The 23,073-nt window shown below is 44.6% G+C and overlaps 1 protein-coding gene across 1 annotated transcript in view; it reads right to left on the minus strand.

Annotated features, from left to right (window-relative positions):
• NOX5 (NADPH oxidase 5) overlaps positions 1-23,073 on the minus strand; it is a 261,295-nt gene that overhangs the window by 165,574 nt on the left and 72,648 nt on the right. Inside the window, exon 6 of the mRNA XM_078684069.1 lies at positions 9,979-10,154. Coding sequence (XP_078540195.1) covers positions 9,979-10,154 — 176 coding nt within the window. The remainder of the gene's footprint in view (positions 1-9,978; positions 10,155-23,073) is intronic.

Genomic DNA, 23,073 nt, shown 5'->3' on the forward strand with positions numbered 1-23,073 from the left:
AGCTTTTCCATTTTTACTTAAATTTATGGCCGTAAGGACTTCAGAAATGTCACATTCTATTTGAATCGGGTAATCAGCAACTGGTTGAGTTATTTCTTCACTCTCAGAAAGCGTCTGTTTCTTGAAGATTTTTGAGAAGTGAGAAATCCAGACTCCTTCTTCTATGGCTACTTCTATTTTTGGGAGGTTATCGTCAGCTAAGAAGGGGGATTTTACTACTCGCCAAAAAGCCTCACTGTTTTTCTGTAGGGCGCTTTTATGTAGTTCATCCCACAGGGTCTGCTTTAATTTGGCTTTTCTCTGTTTTCGAGCAGAGAGATATTCCTTTCTGAGTCCGGCGATTGTCCTTGGATCTCTATTTGCGTTATTCAGGGCCAGTTTAAGCTTAGTATGTGCCGAGGTACAGCTGTGATTAAACCAACCTCTTTTGTTTAAGGTTTCTACCTTTGATGTTTTTGTCAAAAGGCCCTTGATGACAGTTAGTATTTTACAGAAGTTTATTATAACTTCCTCCTCTGTCACAGTTAGATCAAGGCATTTTATAATGTGAGGGTATGCTACTTTGATCACTTCTTCGGTGATTTGTCCAGGGTCTATTGTCCCCCATTTTAGGCTATACCCATTTACCTGTGCCAATTGTAAATTGTTCTGATTCAAGACTTGGGCTATCGTTGTCTCCAAGGATTGTTGGTATAATAAGTTGAGTTCTATCCTTATGGCAAGATGGTCACTTAATGTATTTGAAAGAGTCTCAACATGTTTAATCTTGTTTGACAGCCCATCCGATATGAGAACATAATCGACAGTGGACTGGTAGCCTCTCCCTACATATGTCGACTCTGGCTTTCTTGTTTTTGGGTTTAAGTTGTTGGCTATTATAAGTCCCAAGTCAGATATAAGGTCATTCATAGCTATGCCTGATTTAGTATGGCAGAAATGAATAAGGGGAATGTCCAGGTCCCTAATCATTTCACTGCAATTTTTGTTAAGGCAGGGGTGCAGATTAAAGTCCCCTCCCCATAGGAAGAAGACAGCACCTTTCCCTCCTTTTGTCTGTCTAAGATATGAGAGTTTTTCATTTAGGTTTAATATTACTCTCATAAATTCTCCTTCCTCCAAATTATTATAGAAGTTAATGAGTATAATAGTCTCATTTTTTGATAGGGAAAGGGAAAGAAGCTGTAAATTTGTGTCTAATTCAAGGGTGGTTATTTTTATTTGGACAGTGTTCGCTATATAAATAGTTAATCCTCCCTTTGCTCTGCCCATGTTCCCAACCAGAGCTGGAGAGAAGAACGTCCTAAAACCCAGAAGGTGCAATTCCATTGATGACCAAGTCTCCTGGAGACATACAATTTGGTGTCTGTCTAGGAAACTTTTGGCGGTACCGTCCTCAATCCTGGGGCGGAGACCGGCAATGTTCCAAGACACGACACTTAGAGTTTGGGGGTCTCTAGTTAGGGTCTTAGTTATTTGTGGTCCACTATGAGCCTCTAATTCCCTTTTTATGGAGCTGAGATGTTTTTTATCCTGTGGTGGTCAGTCAACTAGCTCAAGGCCGCTATATCTATTAGACGTTGGAATACCGTTCCAACCCTCCCAGGATGGTGGTTCTCTATAGGGATCCCTGTGGTAAGGTCCTCCCCAGTCGTCCCTTTCTCTACCCCGATGTCGAGGGCCTACTGTATGCCAAGATCCATCGAAATGATAACCATTTCGATTTCTCAAGGGGTAGAAGAAGGAAAGGCGCTTTGTTCCTATAGCCCCAGTTGGGGTCTGATAGTCCCATGAGCAGATGTGATCAACTAATCTGGGATCATCGAAGGTAATGATGACACAATCACCTTGTATCGTTTTTTTTCCGTGTCCTACCCAAGGAGCTCTTTTTACCATTAGGATCTTGGGTGAACAGCAGGGAGGAGGTGGGCGATTTACATTTAACCAATGTTGGACCTTGTTCTTTAGCGAACAGGTTACTTCATTAGTTTGATCTCCCAGTTCTGGTACGCCAGTCATTACAACTGTAAAAGGACTGGCTTCCGGTGGGAGATTGACGGAGAATCTTCCGTCGTGGGGTCCTCTATCCCATCCTTTATTCGACTGTGTTGCTGGTGTTTTTGAATCTATGTTATTATGTGCCGAGTTAGTATTAGTGATATTAGTCGGAGTATTACTTAGGGTGTTGTCTAATGTCTTTTTTTTGGTCACTAGCGGTTGAACTGATTTAGCTACTGGTGGAATAGGTTGTTTGTTTGGGACATTAGAGATTGCAGAAGGCTGCTTCACTCCCCCTGTTTTTTGTCCCAGTTGGTTCATTTTTGTTTTTGCAGGAGTTGTCAGGCCAGCTAATGCTTTTTCTATTTGCCCCAATCTCAGTTCTAATGGTTTAAGTAATTGTTTGAAAAGGTCTCCAATTTTAGTTAGTAGGTGGTCATTGGGATCAGTATTAACGTCTGCCTCCTTACTTAATGGGAGGCCAATCGTAATTTTGCCGGTAATAAGAGCCGGGGTATCGGGTAGTGCCTGATGAACAATCACATTGGGAAATTCTTGATCTCTTCTCTGTGGTATGGTGGTTCGAGTATCTCCTGTCTTATTAGAAATCTTGTGTATTTTATTTGACTTTTGATTGTTCGGGACTAAAAAAAATTTCTTACTTATTGCACCCTCCCTCCTCCCTCTTGACTGTCTTAATTCCTCTGGGGTAGTTTCAATCACCAGATCTGGAGTCTTTTCTAAGTCCAATGATAGTTGTAAGTCGGAGAGCTGTGAAACTGATAGATCCACTGTGGTTGGAAGGCTAAGCCTTTGGCCACAGGCTTCACTCGGTCCAGGGTCACTACGTTGCTCCGGCGTTCGTGCATCCGCCAAATGGCCCATAGAGGACCTTTTTGCGTTAGCTAGATCTTGGGACACTCTGCGTTCTATCAAGGAATTACTTTGATCTATAAAGGTGTTTGCTCTGGTGATGAAATTATCTATAGGACCTGTTATTTGTCCCTCCTTAGCGGCAGTTTTGCTTCTACTACCTCGTGTAGACATAATAAACGTTTTATAATACAGTCTTACATACAAACAGGGGAACTTAAGGTATATGTATACCAACAGAACCCCAAATTTGATATAACCCAATTTTGAGGATAATGGGGTATGAATGTGCAAAACAACAAGTTAGCGGGGTGGCCCTGTCCAGTCTATAACGGTCTCTAACGGGCACAAACGGGCCCGCCCTTGGCACCGGGCTTTGCCCGGCGCCACCCGCGCGCGTCCCGCAGTTGCGGGATTAATGCTCCTAAAATAGAGGGGGGGGAGGGGCGGGAAGAGGCACCAGGTGAGCGCGATGTCAGGAGCGCTGAGAACCCTGGTCCTCGCAGTCCCGCTTCCCCACAGTCAGCAGCAATTCAACCAAGGCGACACAGGGACCCGCTCTTCAGGTCAGCAGATTCCCCAGCAAAGAGTGCAGAAAATGATCCGAGGAGCACAGGGACCCAGCAAGCGTTTCAATGCCCAAACGACTTCGAGCGGCGTCCGCGGAGCGGGGGCCGCGAGTCGTATTTCAAGCTCCAGGTAGGCGGGGGGGAGGGGCGGGAAGAGGCACCAGGTGAGCGCAATGTCAGGAGCGCTGAGAACCCTGGTCCTCGCAGTCCCGCTTCCCCACAGTCAGCAGCAATTCAACCAAGGCGACACAGGGACCCGCTCTTCAGGTCAGCAGATTCCCCAGCAAAGAGTGCAGAAAATGATCCGTGGAGCACAGGGACCCAGCAAGCGTTTCAATGCCCAAACGACTTCGAGCGGCTCCCGCGGAGCGGGGGCCGCGGTCGTATTTCAAGCTCCAGGTAGGCGGGGGGGGGGAGGAGCGGGAAGAGGCACCAGGTGAGCGCGATGTCAGGAGCGCTGAGAACCCTGGTCCTCGTAGTCCCGCTTCCCCACAGTCAGCAGAAATTCAACCAAGGCGACACAGGGACCCGCTCTTCAGGTCAGCAGATTCCCCAGCAAAGAGTGCAGAAAATGATCCGTGGAGCACAGGGACCCAGCAAGCGTTTCAATGCCCAAACGACTTCGAGCGGCATTTACTTCAATTTGCGAAAGCCAAGTGACATGGAGAGTGACATGGAGAGCACAGGACTCACGTCTGAGCATACCCATCCCACTTGGGGTGACAAATGCAAAAACAACAGTTGATGGACAGAATGCAGAAAAATGTCATACATTCACCCCAGTACAGAGATCTGGGCATACATCCATCCGTTTTTTGCTCACCATGCCATTCCAGTTTGATCCCAGCCATATGCAAAATCAGTCTTGACCCTGTGCCCCATGGGAACAGTCAAGCCCGAACTGCCAAGCCAGGTCCTCCCTGGACGGGAAACAATCATCCTAGGACCGGTTTCGGGCTTTCAGCCCTCATCAGCCAGGATACCATAATTACAGTGGCATGGAGAGGACAGAACTCACGTCTGAGCATACCTGTCCCACTCAGGGTAACAAATGCAAAAACAACAGTTGATGGACGGAATGCAGAACAATGTCATACATTCACACTGATACAGAGATCTGGGCCTAAATCCATCGTTTTTTTGCTCACCATGCCATTCCAGTTTGAACCCAGCCATATGTAAATCAGTCTTGACCCTGTGCCCCATGGGAACAGTCCAGCCCGAACTGCCAAGCCAGATGAACACTGAGCAAAATCACTGGATGCACTCCAGGGGAAGGATAGAACGGAAGACCATCAATACCCATCCTCCAACCGGAATCCTACGCTGGCCACTCATCTATGCATTTAAAATTTGGTATGACCTATGGATGGTCTGCAAAGATGTATCCCATCTCTGTACTCTTATCCCATCTATTTATTGCTAAAGTGGTAGCAAGGGCAGCACCCACTATCTCCTCCTTTCTGACATCAACAAATCTGAAGGCTGGTGATGGATTGCCAAGGACTAGATGCTGTGAAGGTCAATCTAATTCACTTCTCGTTTGCCTGAGGAAGGGACTGCTTCTACCAGTAGCCACTGTGCCCCTCTGCACTTAACATGCATGTGAAGGTGTTACATGTCTCCTTAAGATGGTCCACTTAGGAGGAAAAAGCCAAACATAGAAGGAAAACCTATTTGTCAATCATATAGTTCTTGATTGAAGATGGTTAATTATTGCAGGTACTGAAAAACAAGGAACAAACCTACCCTGAACTAGAGGTGAAAAAGAGCCCAGCATGGATCTTCCAGAAGTAGCTGCAACTAAACAAACTGGGAACCCTCTATGATTGAAGCTGACTTAACAGGCTGTCATTTTAGTGTATAGGAGGGGGATATCAGTTCCAGTGACTCCCACACTATGTGCCATTTTCACTTTGGTGACTGTGGGGTCTCATGGAGCCCCTATGTGTTGGATGTTGGTCGGGCCCTCTCTAAAGCAGATACTGCACAACCTGCTCCAATTGTCGTAGTGAAATGTGCCAAGTTCCAAATGTCCAGTTAAGTACTACATGTGGCACAGCAACATTGTTCGGTTGTGTGAGCTTTCCACATTAGTGCGATTTAAGGCACTTTGTAAAAGCAAGAAATTAAGCAGTGGGTCCAGACATGTTTGGGATTCCACATCTGCACAAAGCTCTGAATCTCAGCTTATTCCGTTAAATTGCTCCCTACAACATGCGCAAATTTCCCCTCCACACCATACAGCACGTGCAATTTCTACACTGCCGCAGGATAAAATGGGCAAAACAGAGAACAAGCAGCCCCGGCTCATGTTCGAATTTAAGCAATCGACCAAATTGTAGGACAAGGAAACAGACAAGGCCAAGAGCTCACACACCAGGAATAAAAACTCTGATTCTGATTTAAAGTCACTACTGCAAGCAGGGCTTTAAGTGGGATGAAAAAACTGGGGTGGGGGGGGGTCTCAAAAGGGCATGGCTGATGAAATTAAGGGTGTGGCTTAAAACACGAAAACACAAAATCTGTGCTTTGCATAGTGTGCCGCCGGACTGGTAATATGATGCCTCTGTCATTTCATCCAAATATATTATACAAGTAACATTATACCTACAACAAGCCAGGACTATTGGCTTTGTCAATGGTTGCTAGTTGTATAAGATAAAAAATCAACAACTACGGCTTCGTTGTATACAACATTGAAAATGCTTCACTTCTGAAATGATGAGACTGTGGAAGAAGTATAAGGAGCCCCTTTGAAGTTACCTCAAACGCAGCAAAGGGTGGCACTTATGCAGGGTTAAGATTTATTTGTTCCCATGAGGGTGAGAGCAAAAATGAAGAGTCCGATAGGAGCACGTCTCAGCACCTGCTTTTTAGAACCGACAGGAGCCAGTTTACTTCAAGCCCTGATTGCAATCCATGCAATATAGTCTACTGTGTATTAATGATCAGATTGACTCCCTAAACCAACGTATGAAAACCCTGGTAGATAAGCTGGATAAACTTGCGGCCTCAACATGGAAAAGATGTTGCTGGTAACACAAGCAAAAAATAAATGAGGACTTTGAGGAAGAGTCACACTGAAAAAAATTACGCATTTTCGATGTACCAGAATCAGTCAACGTGGGAAAAACGAAGCTGTTTGTGGAGAACATGCTAAAATCAATATTTGCATCAGACAACTTATAGCGTATGCTGGTGGTGGAATAGGCCCACATCTCTTCCTAGACTTCCTGCACTTCTGTTATTCTGTTATGCACATTCGGAAAAGCAACTATTACGATATTACCAATATTATAAAGTGAAAGAGGGTGCTTCAATTATTTAATTGGCTTGTGCAGTTTTTAGAAATGCTATATATAGGCTCCAGAACATGGTCCATCTTACAATGTAGCAGACTACGCCTAATGGCGTGCAGCAGCTGCAGAGAGTGGACACGTGCTAGGCGTACCTGGGCTATATTCTTTGTATGTCATCCGAATGTTGGTGCAAAGGGATCTGAAATGATCCCTCCCCCACTTCTCTGGACTGCAGGATGGGGACACCGCAGATATGATGTGCTGCCAATGTGTAGAATATCTGCAAAGTTGTAATGTTGGCATGTTTAAGTCGTATATGACAGTATAAAGTAAAAATTGTAATAAAAGAAAAGTGGGAAAAAAACACTGCAGCAGCCTCACTACAATACCAGAAAGCATAAGAGGTGGGGTGGTTTGGACTAAAGAATACAGTACATGGGAAGTACTCAGTCCTCTGCGTTAACTCGTCCAAATCCATGCTATTTCCCCTTACAGAAGCCCTCCCTTCCCCAAGAAGAATGGACTGTACATTCCAGATCTCAATGGAAGGCTTTCGAGACCTGGGAATGTATGTATCCAAGGAGAGTTTTATGGACTAAAACCTGATGAAACTCCTTGAAGAATATAAATGCAATGTTACGCGCTGGAGGAAGCTCCTGCTCTACTTGCCGGGTAGGGCAGCATCCTACAAAATGACTGGCATCCCCAAAATTTTGATCTGTGCTCCAGAACACCCCGTACCTGGTCCCTGAAATGTACCTTAAATGAAACAGGGAGTGTGACACGCACTATATTGTGGGGTGGAGGAGCAACCAGAATTGTATTGTCTACCCTGTGCAGGGGAATCAATGATGGAGAAATCACCCTACCTGATCTCAAAAGGTATTATTTGGGCATCTCAGTTAGACTTGATAAACGACTGGATATTTAATGGAAGCCGGAGCCATCTGTGATGGCAGACAAAGGAGCAATGGGACCTGGTGGGTTTCTGAGTTTACCATAGGGTGGAAAGGCCCACAAAATATTGCCAGATACCACAAACACTGTAATAAAGAACTAGCAAGAAAGAAATCGACAATTGGGCTGCGAGAGGGTAGTGAATGCTCGTTCTAGAGAAGTTACCAATGGGTTCAGCAAAACTGGCCAATTTTCGGTACCTGCTGGAAGGATTACGCAGATGGGGCATAATAGTTTTTTTTAAAGTTAGTTGATATCTGGGGACCATAAGAATCAATCATTCGAAGGATTTCAGGGGGAATGCACATTTCCAAACTCTCTATACTATAGGTATGCCCAGTTGAAATATGTGCTATTGAACTACTCATTACACCTGCAGGAGACAAAAGAGGAATCCCCGCTTGAGCAGAGAGTACTCTCTTCCCCGCTGCATAAGCATGCCATATCCTTTAGTACACAGAATACTTACAAATAAGTTATTGGTGACACACATGGCACTTGAAACTAAATTGAAAAAGGATGTTGGGCCACGAATTGGTAGCGACTGCGAGGAAGTATGTGTGTAGGTACCCACGAGATGTAGCTAAAAAGGCAGGATTCAGATTAGTACTACTAAAATTCTGCATTGAACTTACTGCACATGAGCATAGCTGGCAAGGTTTGGTACAGTTGAAGATAATAGTTGCCTTCGGGGATGTTATCAAATGGGACGATTTTGCCCACACTTGGAGTCCCCCCAAAATCCAAGCCTTCTGAAACTGGTTCAGAGAACAGCTCAAATGGAATGCCGTTTGATATACCAATACTATCAGCAACACTAGAGCGCCAACATTTACTCGCAAATTATACAATATGGTCCTGATGATGGTGAGAAAGGATATTGCACGTGGATGGAGTGGACGTACACCAAACCCAGCGGGGACGTGGAACAGATACATGGATTTATGTATGATAGCTGGGAAAATGGTCTTCTGAGACTACCCCAGAAAATTTTAAATGGTGTGGAGTACTGAAGAGAATACAGGAGTCAGATATGAATAGGGATGAGAGAGAGAATAATAGGATAAGTTGGGACGCATTAGAAATACACTTGGAGGGTTAGTTTTAGGTTAAGGTGGATTAGGTAACAAGGGGGAAATGCGAGTCCTGTATGAACTGAAAAATCTGGTTATTTCATTGTATATGGAGATACATGTGTCTACTGACTCCTGATTGCTGAAATATACGTGCACAAACAACACAATAGGTAATAAAACGAAGATTATAGCAAATAAAGCACAAATGTTCGGGGGTTGCTTTACTGGCATGTTAGCACATTGATCTTCAAAGCATCATAGGTGGTGGTTGTGAGAGAATCCTTTTGGGAGGGGTAGTTTTTGATTGCAGGTTTGAAAATGTTGATGGAGGTGTTGGCTTTACGCCAGTGGGAAGAGCAGTCCAGGGAAGACGTTCAATGAATGCACATGATTAAAATTGGGGCACGGTACATGGTGACAGGGGTGGAGAAGAAGAAGGAGAGTTTTAGTGAAGCATCAGTATCAGAAGGAGGAGGCTTAAGCAAGGTGGGAGGACACACGCCTATGGATAACATGAGAGTATAAAGTGGGCGTAGATAATTGGAGTTTGACACTCATGCAGGTGGTAAAGTTGCAGACTACTTTGATAAAGTAGGGGAGAAGTACAGGGGAAGTCCTCAAATTACACTCCAGCAAAAAATGTGCTGATGATCAGTGCATAGATCACTGTTTTGCTGAGATTAAATTGAGATGAGGCAGGACTAGGAGTTTTAAGTGCATAGCATTGTTTGTTGTAATAATAAAAGTGAGTTTGATATTGTTTTCGAAGTGTATGTGAAGTTTGTAAGGGCAGGAATATTTATGTGAAGTTGCTCAGGTGGAGGAAATGTTTTTGGACTCTCTGGAGGAGGTGAAGTTGCAAATTTCAGTGTAGCTGGGCTGAACATGAGGGTGAACGAAACCATCTAATATCAGATGGCAAAGAGGCAGTGATTTGTGAGGGGGAGAAGAATGATCACTTGGTTTGAGAGTAATCACCAAAGAGATGGTAATGACTTTTAATTCCTTCCATCCAGATGCAGTGCTGGAGCAATAGGAGCAGGTATTGCATAAAGGGCACGAAAATAATATATAGAGAGAAAAACATGAAGCATTTCAGTTTGGATTTTACTACAGTTCCCTTGGATCTGAAAGAAACAGTCAATTTGATCAGCTAAACATACTTACGAATTCAATTTCTGGCAGAGTGGGTTTGGTCAAAAGTACCTCAAAGTGTCCACCCTTGCGAACGAAAGTGCTGGAACAAACGAGTGTGAGGCAAATGAGGACCTGCAGCACGACACCAGTGATGGAGGCCAATCCGTAAATCCAACCAATGCCAGGCCTTGTGGTCAACAGGTATTCCCACAGCAAGTAGTTACCTGGTTTCTGTGTTAGGTTGACTATGAGACAGACAAACACAAACATATGTCATTATAAATATCAACTACAAATAACAATGCTGTGTTCTGGTCTCTTAGGGCAGTTCTAGTCCTCCTTCCCAGAGCCTGTGTGCTATTTGAAGTATTCTGCTCTCAATTTTTAAAACAGACTTTGGCAACGCCAAAACGTCTGTCTTTTTAATAACTGAAAGTATATTTTTTGCTAATTGTGCCTGTGGATGGGTTTATACATATATGTGTGGGGACATGGGAAGTGATTTGTTTGGGTTTGGATGTGTGACTGGGTGGTTAGTTTGGCAGATGTATGTTAGTCCACCACACTGCCTTACATTATTCAAATTCCACCTTTTTAATAAATGATGCTGGTTAATGGCAAACTTTATAAAAAAATAGTCATTTTAATTAAATATACTGAGTGGAATTGATAGAAGGCTTTCTTTCACTTATTTGAGTTTTCTTTTCCAAATGGTCTGTCAATGGCAGTGTTATCCTGAACAGTAACATATTGGAATATTTCAAATAGAGGGTGTCCCAAAAGCCTTTTTTTAAGATCCTTTGTCTGAATTACAAGAGAAAGATACACAGGGCATATTTGTGTATTTTGTACTTAGAATTCTAGAGGACAAGAGCTGGTCCATTCCTCCTCTATCACATAGCCAAATTGCTACTTTGGACAATTTGTGACTGGTCCTATGGTATTCCCTTACATCAAGCTACCCGTCATCCGCTTCTTGTGAATAAAGGTAGATATTTATGCCTCTCCTCAACTATTGAAGTTCGCTTTTGGACTGTTTCAGTCCTCTAATTTGCATTTAAGGTAACTAGACATCACATAAAATTCTCGGTATATCGTTTTTTAATCTCCTTATAGTGGTCAGTTTGAGTTGCTGCACCTGTGCATTTCACTGTTTCTAGAGCCATTTGAGAAATATCCCTCTTTTCGGGCCAGATGTAGGGAAGTTCCATTTACCGATTCTTAAATACCAAATTTTACCGATTCGGTATTTCAGAATCGGTAAATGGTATGTAGGAAAAAATTCGGTAAAAAATACCGAATCTGTAAGATTTGGTATTTACCGAATCGGTAATTACCGATTCGGTATTTGCCAATCATTCCTATGGGCCTTGAGGCCCATAGGAATGAATGTCAATTACCGAATCGGTAAATACCGATTCGGTAAAATTGTAAAATAGTCAAGGGTGGCAGGGTGTCACTTTGACACCCTGCTGCACCCTTGATTAGTGCAGGTGTGCACATGTGGCTTACATACATGCCCTAAGGGCATGTATGTCTGTCACATGGCACAGATGTAAATGAACATTTATGCATTTACATAGGAATTCGTTATTTACCACCAACTATTAGTTGGTGGTAAATAACGAATCCTTAAAGCCCTGAAGCACTGTTTACAGTGCTTCCTACATATCATTTACCGATTCGGTAAATATCGAATCGGTAAATGATGATTCGGTAATTACCGAATCGCTAAAATGCCTCCTACATCTCAAAAGGCTTTTACCGGTCGGTAACGGCCGAATTCGGCCGTTACCAACCGGTAAAAGCTTACCTACATCTGGCCCTTTGTTTGGTAAGAGAGGTTACCAAAGTTGCATCACTCCCCAAGTTGTAACCAATCGGTTTTCATGTATGCACCTCTACACTATTTGAATAGATTTTCATGCACTTGACCTGATGGTTACTTTCTCTTCTGAATAACCTGGCTTCCGGTATTTACTATCACAATTTGCATGATATGTTTTCATCTCTAAGATCTTCCAACTGTAATGTCTTCCGCTGGAGCATAGAATGCTATTCGAGTTTTTTTTACTTACTCTTTAATTTTCCATTTTTTTAAATCTTTGTGGTGAAGGGTCCTATCTATGGGTAAACCAACCTTATCATACTGCAATTTGAGTTGTATTATGGATTCATTGTTTTGTTTATTGGCCTTACCAGGTGTTATATATTTTCAGGTATTCTACAATACTGCATAGGGCTTTCCTGATGAAGGCGCCTCTCTTGTCGAAACGCGCATAGATCTCATAAAGACCTATCAACAATTTAAGCCACAACCTCTGCGACCATGTATTTGTGATACTAAAGTAACTACTGAGATGCATTATTTATTTATGAGTCTAGACTGTTGTTGTCCTTATTGAGGAAAATAAGAAATACCAAGCTATCACAAGCATTGCGTATTGTATTGTTGTTTAAATTCGTGACTGTATGTAGATCTGAATTTTTTTATATATGTGATAGCATTTCTATATTTTGTGTATCATCTTTTTAAGAGATGTCGAGTCAATAATAAAGTAGATTGATCTTTTTAACCATCAGTCTGTTGGCCCATTCATACAGTAATCATAAACTATGTAATTATTTATAGTTGCTCAGGGGTGTTGTATATACAATAGTGTATTCCCTGCCCTGAGAACTGTTATCGTTCACCTTACACCAGGAACTTATGATGTTTGTGATCTCAAAAAGAAGACTAAGTTTGACTGCATGCTGTGTGATAATTTACAATGGGTGGATGCATTGCAAAGCATTTGTTTTCCTGATTTCTATGACTATATCTATTTCTGTTATTGTCCTTTCAGCAGTATTTTGATAATATTTCTTGTGAATCATCAGACACCTGACCTATTACCTTACTTATCTCGTTTCTACCTCCTGAAGCCTGGGGTGTTTGGTACCTTGCTAATTACCTCCAACACAGCCTACACCATCAATCAGTATCTACACAGATCACTGTGACCCTCTAAAGGGGACACTTGTCACCTTTTACTTAAATTTCTTCTGAGCAGGGTGGCACCATGGCTACTGAGAGGGGCTACCCTTTACTCTGGCAGTCCTGAAAAGCACTCAGGAGACCTACATTGGGCCCAGTCTTTGTCAATAACTGAAGTTGTTTGCATAGTGACAATGGATGTAAGAATATTAAGAATGAATGAATGAGTGAATGATGGCATTTGTAGCATGCACGGCTGCTACTAAAGTGTCACGGCGCTAGGCATAAAACGGAAATGGACGGGAGAGTCAAGTTAGTCTTTAAACAGGTGGGTTTTCAATTGTTTGCAGAAGATCTCATTATCGTGGATATATCTTAGGGGCAGCGGTAGTTCGTTCCAGTGTTTGGCTGCCAGTACCTAGCTGGCTGAGCTACCCCATTTCTTTCATCTAGTAGATAAAATGCACAACAGATGATATGATTGTGACCTCAAGGATCTTTTAGGACAGTAGGGTGTCAGTTTGTCCCGTAGGTATTTAGACCTTATCCTGTAGAAGACTGTGTGCACCACCGTTGGTGATTTAAAAATGTCTCTCTTCTTCACTGGAAGCCAGTATAACTGGCTTCAGTAGGAAGGGTAAACAAGAGATGGACGGCCATGTTTTGTACCTTTTGTAGTTTCTGAATGAGGTAGTCTAGGATTCCTATGTATAAGATGTTGGCATAGTTGAGTTTAGATAGGATCAAAGCTTGTACCACAGTTTCTGGGCTTCCCATGGCAGGAGTTTGAGGAATTCTCTAACATGTTAAGGATCCAGCATGCGGTTTTGACCACAGCTGAGATCTAAGGTTTGAGGAATAGGTTTGTATCATCAAGAGCTCCTAGGTTACTTGGCACTTCAACTGGCGGAGGAGGTGCCATGCAATTGGACGGCCAAGCCCCAGACCAAACGGGCAGGGGGTTGATACTAAACAACAGGACCTCAGTTTTATCATAATTGCATCAAAAGGAATTTGCTTTCAGCCATCCCATCACAGCAGTCACACACAGGCTGCACATTTCGCTTTTATCTCTGACTCATTGTTGCCGTAAGTCAGCAGAAGTTGTCTATCTTTTCAATGAAAGTGCTTAGCTGACAACATCTAGGACCATGAGGTCATCCATGGCATTATGTTTTTTTAATCGATGTCAGCATCAAAGCCCTAAATGTCAAGAAAGACTGTAAGAACAAAGGCTGCTCCATGATGAGCTTGTGAGTCCTGAAACGCTGACAGGGAATGGTTGCAGCAGAAACTAAGCAAAAAAGGGTGTCAGAATGAGACCTAGCAAAGCATCTTTGGGCCTTTATTTGGTCTGGCTTGACGGTGCAACTGTCAAAAAACAATTGTGTGGGATCCTCCAGGAGAGGGGCCTTGGCTCTCTCCACATGTTGATAGCCAGAAGTACATGTTTTGTTGGGTAGAAGTTGAAAGCTTCCACATAAAGTGCTTGCCCTCCACACAGCTGAGATCATTTTGTTTATTTATCCAGCTGCCTGATGTTAAAGTTTTAGGGGCACACACGACTTTGTAGTGCTATTCAAGTGTTTTTCATAACTAGATAATTTATGGTGTATTCCTCTGGCACCAGCGCAGATGAGAGAAGGGCTGTCATTAACCTCCATAGACTTTTAGGTCTGTGTTGAAAGAGCAACTGCCACAGGACCCTTTAAATTACACCAGTATTATTCTACAGTTCTCTGCTTCCACACAAATACATATCCATTCCCATGCTACCTACTTGAAATGCTACTCATTACTATACATTTTTTAAAGCCAGACCTATTGTCATTGCCAACGCTTGTGGGGCCTGATTCCAGGCACTGTTTTCTCTGTGAGAGATCTAGAGATATTATTCAAAAACACAGCTTATCCTGTAACATAGTCCATTCTGGTCGGTCAGCCTCCTTTGTTGCATTCATTGACCATGCTGACACTTGCCCACATTGTGATTCTGAGGTTCTGCAGAAATCATGGTGATCTTTCTTGGGACATGATGGGTATTGATGAGCAAATGGCAGCTGATTAAAAACAGCCAAGAAGACATTTTCTTGAAAAAGCTCAGCGAAGGAGGTTTCAAATGTAAATGTATAAAGTGAATAAAACTACCTCTGTACCATTGATTTTTGAATGAAAAGAAACCAATTAACAGGGAACATCCCAGTATTCAGGGATCTTTGCTCCAAAGAGAAGATGCATTTGTTAAGGGCCACAACAATACATTTTGGAAGCCTGTAGCAGACTGGGTGTTATAAAGTAGCATGAGCATATTACTTTTACAATAAATTTACATGTTTAATGACTGTAAAAAATTTAAAAATTAAAGTAGGTCTTAAACAGGCCAGTTGCATTTATAGGCTATCTGTAATTTTTGTTTGTTTCACAAAATGCGTAAATAGTTTCTTATGGACAAAAATATGTGAAACACATATATCCCTATATCCTTGTTCTTGTATTTCGGTAATTGTTAGAGCTTTTCTACAATTTATAAATATTAATTACAATTATATTATGAAAAATTTTATTTCCACAATATATGATGATTTAGCAAATCTCTCACAATATTGGTCGGTGAAATAATGTAAAAGATTTAGTAAGCACAACTGCCTAAAAATATAGATGAGGCGCGGCAGGGCAGTGGCGTGGCAGTGTAAGTGACAAACGATAGACTAGGAATAATTTTTAAAAAACACTTACATTGCTCTTGCTGCATCGCGACTCTGTGATGCGGTGAGCGCAAGGTGAGTGGTTTTATTTTTTTTATTTCCCCTATTCCATCGTTTGTCACTTCCACCCCCTAACCCCTGCCCTGCTCCACCCCAGCACATACCTTCACAGGCTGCAACTGAATCCAAAATAGGGCACAAAAAAAGAAAGGGTATGCCTGTCCACCTTGCCTCTCCTGACTAAAGGTGTAGCAAACAGGAACTGAGAGTCAGACTTCTCCTCGGATTGCGGAACTTACAGTGTAATACAAGAGGACATTTATCTTATCACTTTAAGATGGAAAAAGCAAGCTGAAGAAACTGCTCTTGCACAAGGACAGCAGAGTAAGGAGACATGAAACGTATGATATCAATGATCAACGACAATAATGGAAACGTATCATGTATCTGTTATATTGTGTTACCATTCCTGCGTGAAATGTACCTGCATATCGATGCACCATAACAATTTGATTTTTGTTGAAAAATGATAGATAAAAATGTAAAAAAATAAAATAAAATAAAAAGAAACTACTCTTGCATGGTTAAATGCAAATTCAACTAGACAGCCAATAACTTAACTGTGACCATGTGGGAAGGAGCTGAAACAAGTGGAGTAGGCAAGAGGGCATCATGCCACCTTCTAGTGTTATTGCCAATTAGCAAGATTTCAGTATTGTTTTCATTAAGCTGAAGAAAATTATAGGACATTCAATGTTAACTGAAAATACAAGATTTTAGATTTGCAGCTGAGCTGAGAGCATGGCTGGCCAGGCATATGATTAACTGTCAATCAATCAATCATACCACTTGTATAGCGCACTACTCACCCGGAAGGGTCTCAAAGCGCTTGGGGAAAAGGGTCTGCTACTGCTCGAACAGCCAGGTCTTGAGTTGTCTCCTGAAGGCGAGATGGTCTTTGGTCAGCCGAAGGTGGATGGGGAGGGAGTTCCATGTCTTGGCCGCCAGGTAGGAGAAGGATCTTCCTCCGGCGGTGGCTCTTCGGATGCGTGGTACGGCGGCGAGGGCGAGGCTGGTAGACCGTAGCTGGCGGGTGGGCATGTAGAAGGTCAGGCTGTCGTTGAGGTACTTGGGGCCCAGGTCGTGGAGAGACTTGTGTGCGTGGGTGAGGAGCCGGAACGTGATCCTCTTGTTGACGGGGAGCCAGTGCAGGTCTCTTAGGTGGCCGGAGATGTGGCTGCGTCGGGGGACGTCCAGGATGAGTCGGGCGAAGGCGTTCTGGATGCGCTGGAGTCTTTTCTGTAGCTTGGCTGTGGTTCCGGCGTAGAGGGCGTTTCTGTAGTCCAGTCGGCTGGTGACGAGTGCCTGGGTGACCATCTTCCTGGTCTCGGTCGGGATCCATCGGAAGATCTTGCGAAGCATGCGCAGGGTGTGAAAGCACGATGAGGAGACGGCGTTGACTTGTCTGGTCATCGAGAGAGAGGAGTCCAGGATGAAGCCCAGGTTGCGTGCGTGGTCTGTTGGCTTGTGTGCGGTGCCCAGGGCGGGGGGCCACCAGGAGTCGTCCCAGGCGGAGGGGCGATGGTCCCAGGATGAGGACTTCCGTCTTGTCTGAGTTCAGCTTCAGGCGGCTGTTCCACATCCACTCGGCGACGTCTTTCATCCCTTCGTGTAGGCTGGTTCTGGCGGTGTCTGGGTCTCTGGTGAGGGAGAGGATCAGCTGGGTGTCATCGGCGTAGGTGATGATGTTGAGGTTGTGTTGGCATGCGATGGTTGCAAGAGGTCTCATGTAGACGTTGAAGAGGGTGGGGCTGAGTGATGATCCTTGCGGTACGCCGCAGATGACTTTTGGTAGCCTCGGATCGAAACGGGGGAGACGGACTCTCTGTGTTCTTCCGGCGAGGAACGAGATGATCCACTCCAGTGCCTTCTCTTGGATGCCGATGTCGCTGAGGCGTTGAACTAGGGTGCGATGGCAGACAGTGTTGAACGCTGCAGAGAGGTCCAGGAGGATGAGTGCCGCTGTTTCCCCGTTGTCGAGCAGGGCTCGGATGTCGTCGGTGGCTGCGATGAGGGCGGTATCGGTGCTGTGGTTGGCTCTGAAACCGGACTGCGAGGGGTCGAGGGATCCGTTCGTCTCGAGGAAGGCGGCAAGCTGTCTGTTGACGATCTTCTCGATGACTTTAGCAGGAAAAGGGAGGAGCGAGATGGGACGGACGTTTTTGAGGTCGGTGGGGTCCGCTGTTGGTTTCTTCAGTAGGGCGCTGAGCTCGGCATGCTTCCAGCTCTCCGGGAAGGTGGCGGTGTTGAAGGAGGTGTTGATGATGTTCCGGAGATGGGGTGCAATGGTGGAGTCGGCCTTGTTGAAGACGTGGTGGGGGCAGGGGTCGGTTGGAGATCCGGAGTGGGTGGTGTTCATTGTGCGGGCTGTGTCTTCGGTGGTCACCGTGGTCCAGGTGCGGAGGGTGGTGGTGGGGGGCGTTGGTTCGACGGTTAGGTGCGTGGATGGTGCGCTGAAGCTATTGTGGATGTCGGCGATCTTGCGGTGGAAGAACGAGGCGAGGGAGTCGCAGAAATCTTGTGACGGAGTGATGTCGTTGTTGCCGGTGCTGGGGTTGGAGAACTCCTTGACGATGCTGAAGAGTTCCTTGCTGTCGTGGGTGTTGTTGTCCAGTCGTTCCTTCAGTGATTTCTTCTTGGTGGTGCGGATGAGCTGGTGGTGCTTGCGGGTGGCGTCTTTGAGGGTGGTCATGTTGTCAGTGGTCTGGTCGAGGAGCCAGGCTTTCTCGAGGGTGCGTCAGGTCTTCTTGGAGTCCTTGACTTCGTCGGTGAACCAGGATGCCTTCTTGCTTCTGGGTCTGCTGGGAGGGTTCTTCAGTGGTGCGAGGTCGTCGGCACAGGCGGTCAGCCACTGCGTGAAGTTGCGGGCTGCTTCGTTGGGGTCCGTTGTGCTGGCGGGTGGTTTCTGGCTGAGGGAGGTGGTGATCTGGTCGGCGGTGATCTTGCTCCAGCTTCTGTGGGGAACCTGTAGCGGGTGGTGGTGGGTCGTGGTTCTTCTGAAGCTGAAGTGGACGCAGCTGTGGTCGGTCCAGTGGAGTCCGGTGGAGTGGCTGAAGGTGATGTGCTTGCTGGATGAGAAGACGGGATCAAGCGTGTGGCCGGCGTAGTGGGTGGGGGTGTTGACCAGTTGCTTGAGTCCGAGGTTGGTGAGGTTGTCCAGCAGGGCGGCGGTGTTGCGGTCCTTGTTGTTCTCCAGGTGGAAGTTGAGGTCTCCAAGGAGGATGTAGTCAGCGGAGGGGAGGGCGTGCGGGCTGATGAAGTCTGTGATGTCTTCGCAGAATTTTGCGCGTGGTCCCGGGGGTCTGTAGACGTGGGTGCCTCTGAGGGTCGTCTTTGGGTCGGTGTGAATCTGGAAGTGGAGGTGCTCGGCGGCGGCGAAGGTGTCGTTGGAGTCGGTCGTGATGCGGATGGTGTTCCTGTGGACGATGGCGATGCCTCCTCCGGTCTGGTTGACGCGGTCCCTCCTGATGATCTTGTACCCGTCCGGGATGGCGATGGCGATGTAGGGGGCTGTGTGTCGCATGTGAAATTACCATATTACCAGAAGATATAATGACTTAGGGCCCGATGTAGGTAGGCAAATACCGGTCGGAAGCGGCCGAAAATACCGATTTTCGGCCGTTTCCGACCGGTATTTGGTTATTGAGATGTAGGGGCATGTTAAATTACAGAATCGGTAATTTTACCGAATCTGTCATTTTTCCGATTCGGTAAAATACCGAATCGGTAAATTTACCGATTCTGTAATTTAATATGTAGGTAGCACTGTAATCAGTGCTACAAGGGTTTAAGAATTCGTTATTTACCACCAAGTAGAAGTTGGTGGTAAATAATGAAAACTCTTCAAAAAGCATGTTTTTTGCTTTAAAACATGTGCCATGTTGCAGACATACATGCCCTAAGGGCATGTATGTCAGCAACATGTGCACCCATGCACAAGTGAGGGGTGCAACAGGGTGTCAAAGTGACACCCTGTCCCCCTTGCAAATTTGGTAATTTTACCGAATCGGTAATTGACATTGATTCCTATGGGCCTCAAGGCCCATAGGAATCAATGCCAATTACAGAATCGGTAAATACCGATTCATTAATTACCGAATCATACCGATTCGGTAATTAATTCTATGAAATCACCTACATCCCGATTGCCAGTTCTTAAATACCGAATCGGTAAGATTCGGTATTTAAGAATCGGTAATCTGGGATTACCTACATCGGGCCCTTAATGAGTAATTATTAAACAGCATGGGGTAAAGAGTAGAACCCTGGGGAACCTCACAGGTCTCAAAAAGGAAGGGGGAAGGTAGAGGTATAGGCTAGGTCCACCCTCCAAACACAAGTAGACCAGAACAACCTGAAGTCTTGCGTTAAAGAACCTAGCCAAAGGAAGAGTTTCCAGAACTCAATATGAAATTGAAAAAATCAGGAAAGAAAAAACATTTCTTTCTTGAGTCCCCTCACTCACCAGGGTTTCCCCATGGTGACATACTTCATCATAGGGGCCATCTCAATCCTCTACGGACTGAGGCGTGCTACGACTTTTGGAATTACATAGGAGCACTATTGTGAAAGGCTATGTGTAGTGCAGACAGTGTAGTGGAGTGGAGTGGGATAATGTGAGTTTAAAAATACCTAGCTAGTGGACGACACAATTGTATTCTTGCTCCTAGTTGGTATAGTCTAAAAACGGGGAAGAAATGCTGGATGACCTAGCTATAATGGGTTAGGTGTACCTAGCATTATATTTGTCAACATGTTTTGCGCGTTCCCCAAGCTTTTCGTCAGGACTACACAGGGACCAGCCCTGTGTACGCCACTCATAGTTAACCTAACTGAGGTGAAAAAATTATTAAATTACGCTGCAACTAAAAAGCAGTACAAAAGGGGGTGGTGATGGACGGAGCATCCGAACCAATCAAACACTCACACCCAGTCAAAAGATCTGGGTTTGATCCATCACCGTTCTTTAGCCCACTCTGCCACCCCAGTTCAGACATGGCTATATGCAAATCAGTCTGACCCTGTGCCTCATGGGAACAGTCCAGCCCGAACTGCCAAGCCATGCCTTCCCTGGATCGGAAACAAGCTTCCGAGGACCGGTTTCTGGCATTCCAGCCGTCTTCAGCCCGGCTTGCTTGAATCCAGTGGCAAAGTGAGCAAGGGACGTCTGAGCATACCCTGCCACACTTATGGCAGCCAAAAGCGGTACAAAAGGGGGCGGTGATGGACGGAGCATCCGAACCAATCAAACACTCACACCCAGTCAAAAGATCTGGGTTTGATCCATCACCGTTCTTTAGCCCACTCTGCCACCCCAGTTCAGACATGGCTATATGCAAATCAGTCAGACCCTGTGCCTCATGGGAACAGTCCAGCCCGAACTGCCAAGCCATGCCTTCCCTGGACCGGAAACAAGCTTCCGAGGACCGGTTTCTGGCATTCCAGCCGTCTTCAGCCCGGCTTGCTTGAATCCAGTGGCAAAGTGAGCAAGGGACTCACGTCTGAGCATACCCTGCCACACTTATGGCGGCCAAAAGCGGTACAAAAGGGGGTGGTGATGGACGGAGCATTCGAACCAATCAAACACTCACACCCAGTCAAAAGATCTGGGTTTGATCCATCACCGTTCTTTAGCCCACTCTGCCACCCCAGTTCAGACATGTTCCCATGAGGCACAGGGTCACACTGATTTGCATATAGCCACGTCTGAAATGGGGTGGCTGAGTGGGCTAAAGAATGGTGATGGATTAAACCCAGATCAGTTGACTGGGGGTGAGTGTTTGATTTGCTCAAACGCTCCGTCCATCATCCCCTTTTGTATTGCAACTAAAAAGCATGCATTAGTACATACATATGTTTGAGCATTGTCACATAGTATATTTAGGAAGCATTAACTGTGTCCCATGGTCTTGGAGAGGCTGTGGGTATCTTGTGTACTTTGTTCGAGATGCTCTCACAGGGAATGACCTGACTGGAACCCTCCAGACCGCATATAACCTCACAGGTCACCTTCTGAGAAGTGTAACAGAACAGAGTGAGTTCTATCAACTGAATACAATCTTTTATATTGAATGTGAACCATTCCAGAACAGGTCTCTTCATACCCAACTGTGTGAGCCATTTCAAAGTGATATCGTGATCTACTCCATTGAATGCCACAGATAAATTAGGCAAAAGGAAAGCAGCAGAGTCTCCACAAAAGATCTTCGTTCATCCAAAGAAAGTGTGAGAGCAGTCTCAGTGCTTTTGTCTGGGTGTGGCGGAAAGATGATGTATGAACGGATCCCTGCAGTCATCATGGAATTTGTGTGGAAAGGGCTAAGGTTTGTTTGAAAAGCTTGAAAGACCCTTGACAAGGTACCTTTAAGGGATGCTCAATTTGTGTAGCGGGAGCAGGTTGTTTCAGAAGCATAAACAAAGTGAGATGTATGGAGGAAGTAGTTTCAGTGACCTATAGTTATCAATCTTGAGCCAAAAAATTCACAAAAACGCCAGTGGTAGGTGGAATGACATCACACATACTTTGACCTCATTGACATCACATATGACTTATGGGCCTGAATCCATGGAAGTGATGCCACATCAACTTAACCCTGATGACATCACAATAATTGATCTCACTAAAACCTAGTGTATAACTCAAGGAGAAAATGTATTGATAAATCTCAGGGAGATTTACAAAAAAGAGATTTATGAAAACAATTGTGGCCATGCCCTCCGGGATTCCTCAGTATGGACTATATGTTGAAAATTAACTCTGTTACTGGCTTTCATTGTTAACAAGTTATAATTTATAATCGCTTGTAAAGCATAGAGATGTTCAAATAGATCAGTAAGTGTGACCTAGAGATGTCTTTAGCTGTATAGCCACCCGCACTTAATGAAAAATTCCTGAATAAGAAAACACAAATATATACATACATTAAAGACTTAGGTCATGTCTCTTCATACATTGGTCTGTTCCACAGTCATTCACATTTATCTTCCACCCACTGCAGCGTACAGCATGAAGCAGTGGGTCAGCTCACTTCATTTATTAGCTTCAGGGGCAGTGAGGGGCAGCATTTTGCTCTTCCATATGCACTTCAGTACCAGTGATGGTGGGTCAATAATCTACTTTTCCATCCTCTTTGGATTTCCATTCTATATCAGGTTTAGTTTTTTAGTCTGTCTTCTATGTTTAAGCTATGTCTTCAGGTTAGAGAAATTCACCGCCCACAGTACATTTTCTTAGCCTTAGCACCAATAAGAATTTTATTTTCCTGTGCCATGCATTAAAACTAAATAAGGGCTTCTATATCTATTTTAAATACACTTGCCTGCTAGGACGAACCTTTACTGTTCTACTATATTTGTAAGTGATTTTTTAATTTGGGATTGCTATTGCAAGCATAAGGCACCATATTCAAGTGGCACATGCAT

This window comes from Lissotriton helveticus, chromosome 3_1 (genome assembly GCF_964261635.1).
Source record: "Lissotriton helveticus chromosome 3_1, aLisHel1.1, whole genome shotgun sequence".
In the NCBI taxonomy this organism is placed as follows: domain Eukaryota; kingdom Metazoa; phylum Chordata; class Amphibia; order Caudata; family Salamandridae; genus Lissotriton; species Lissotriton helveticus.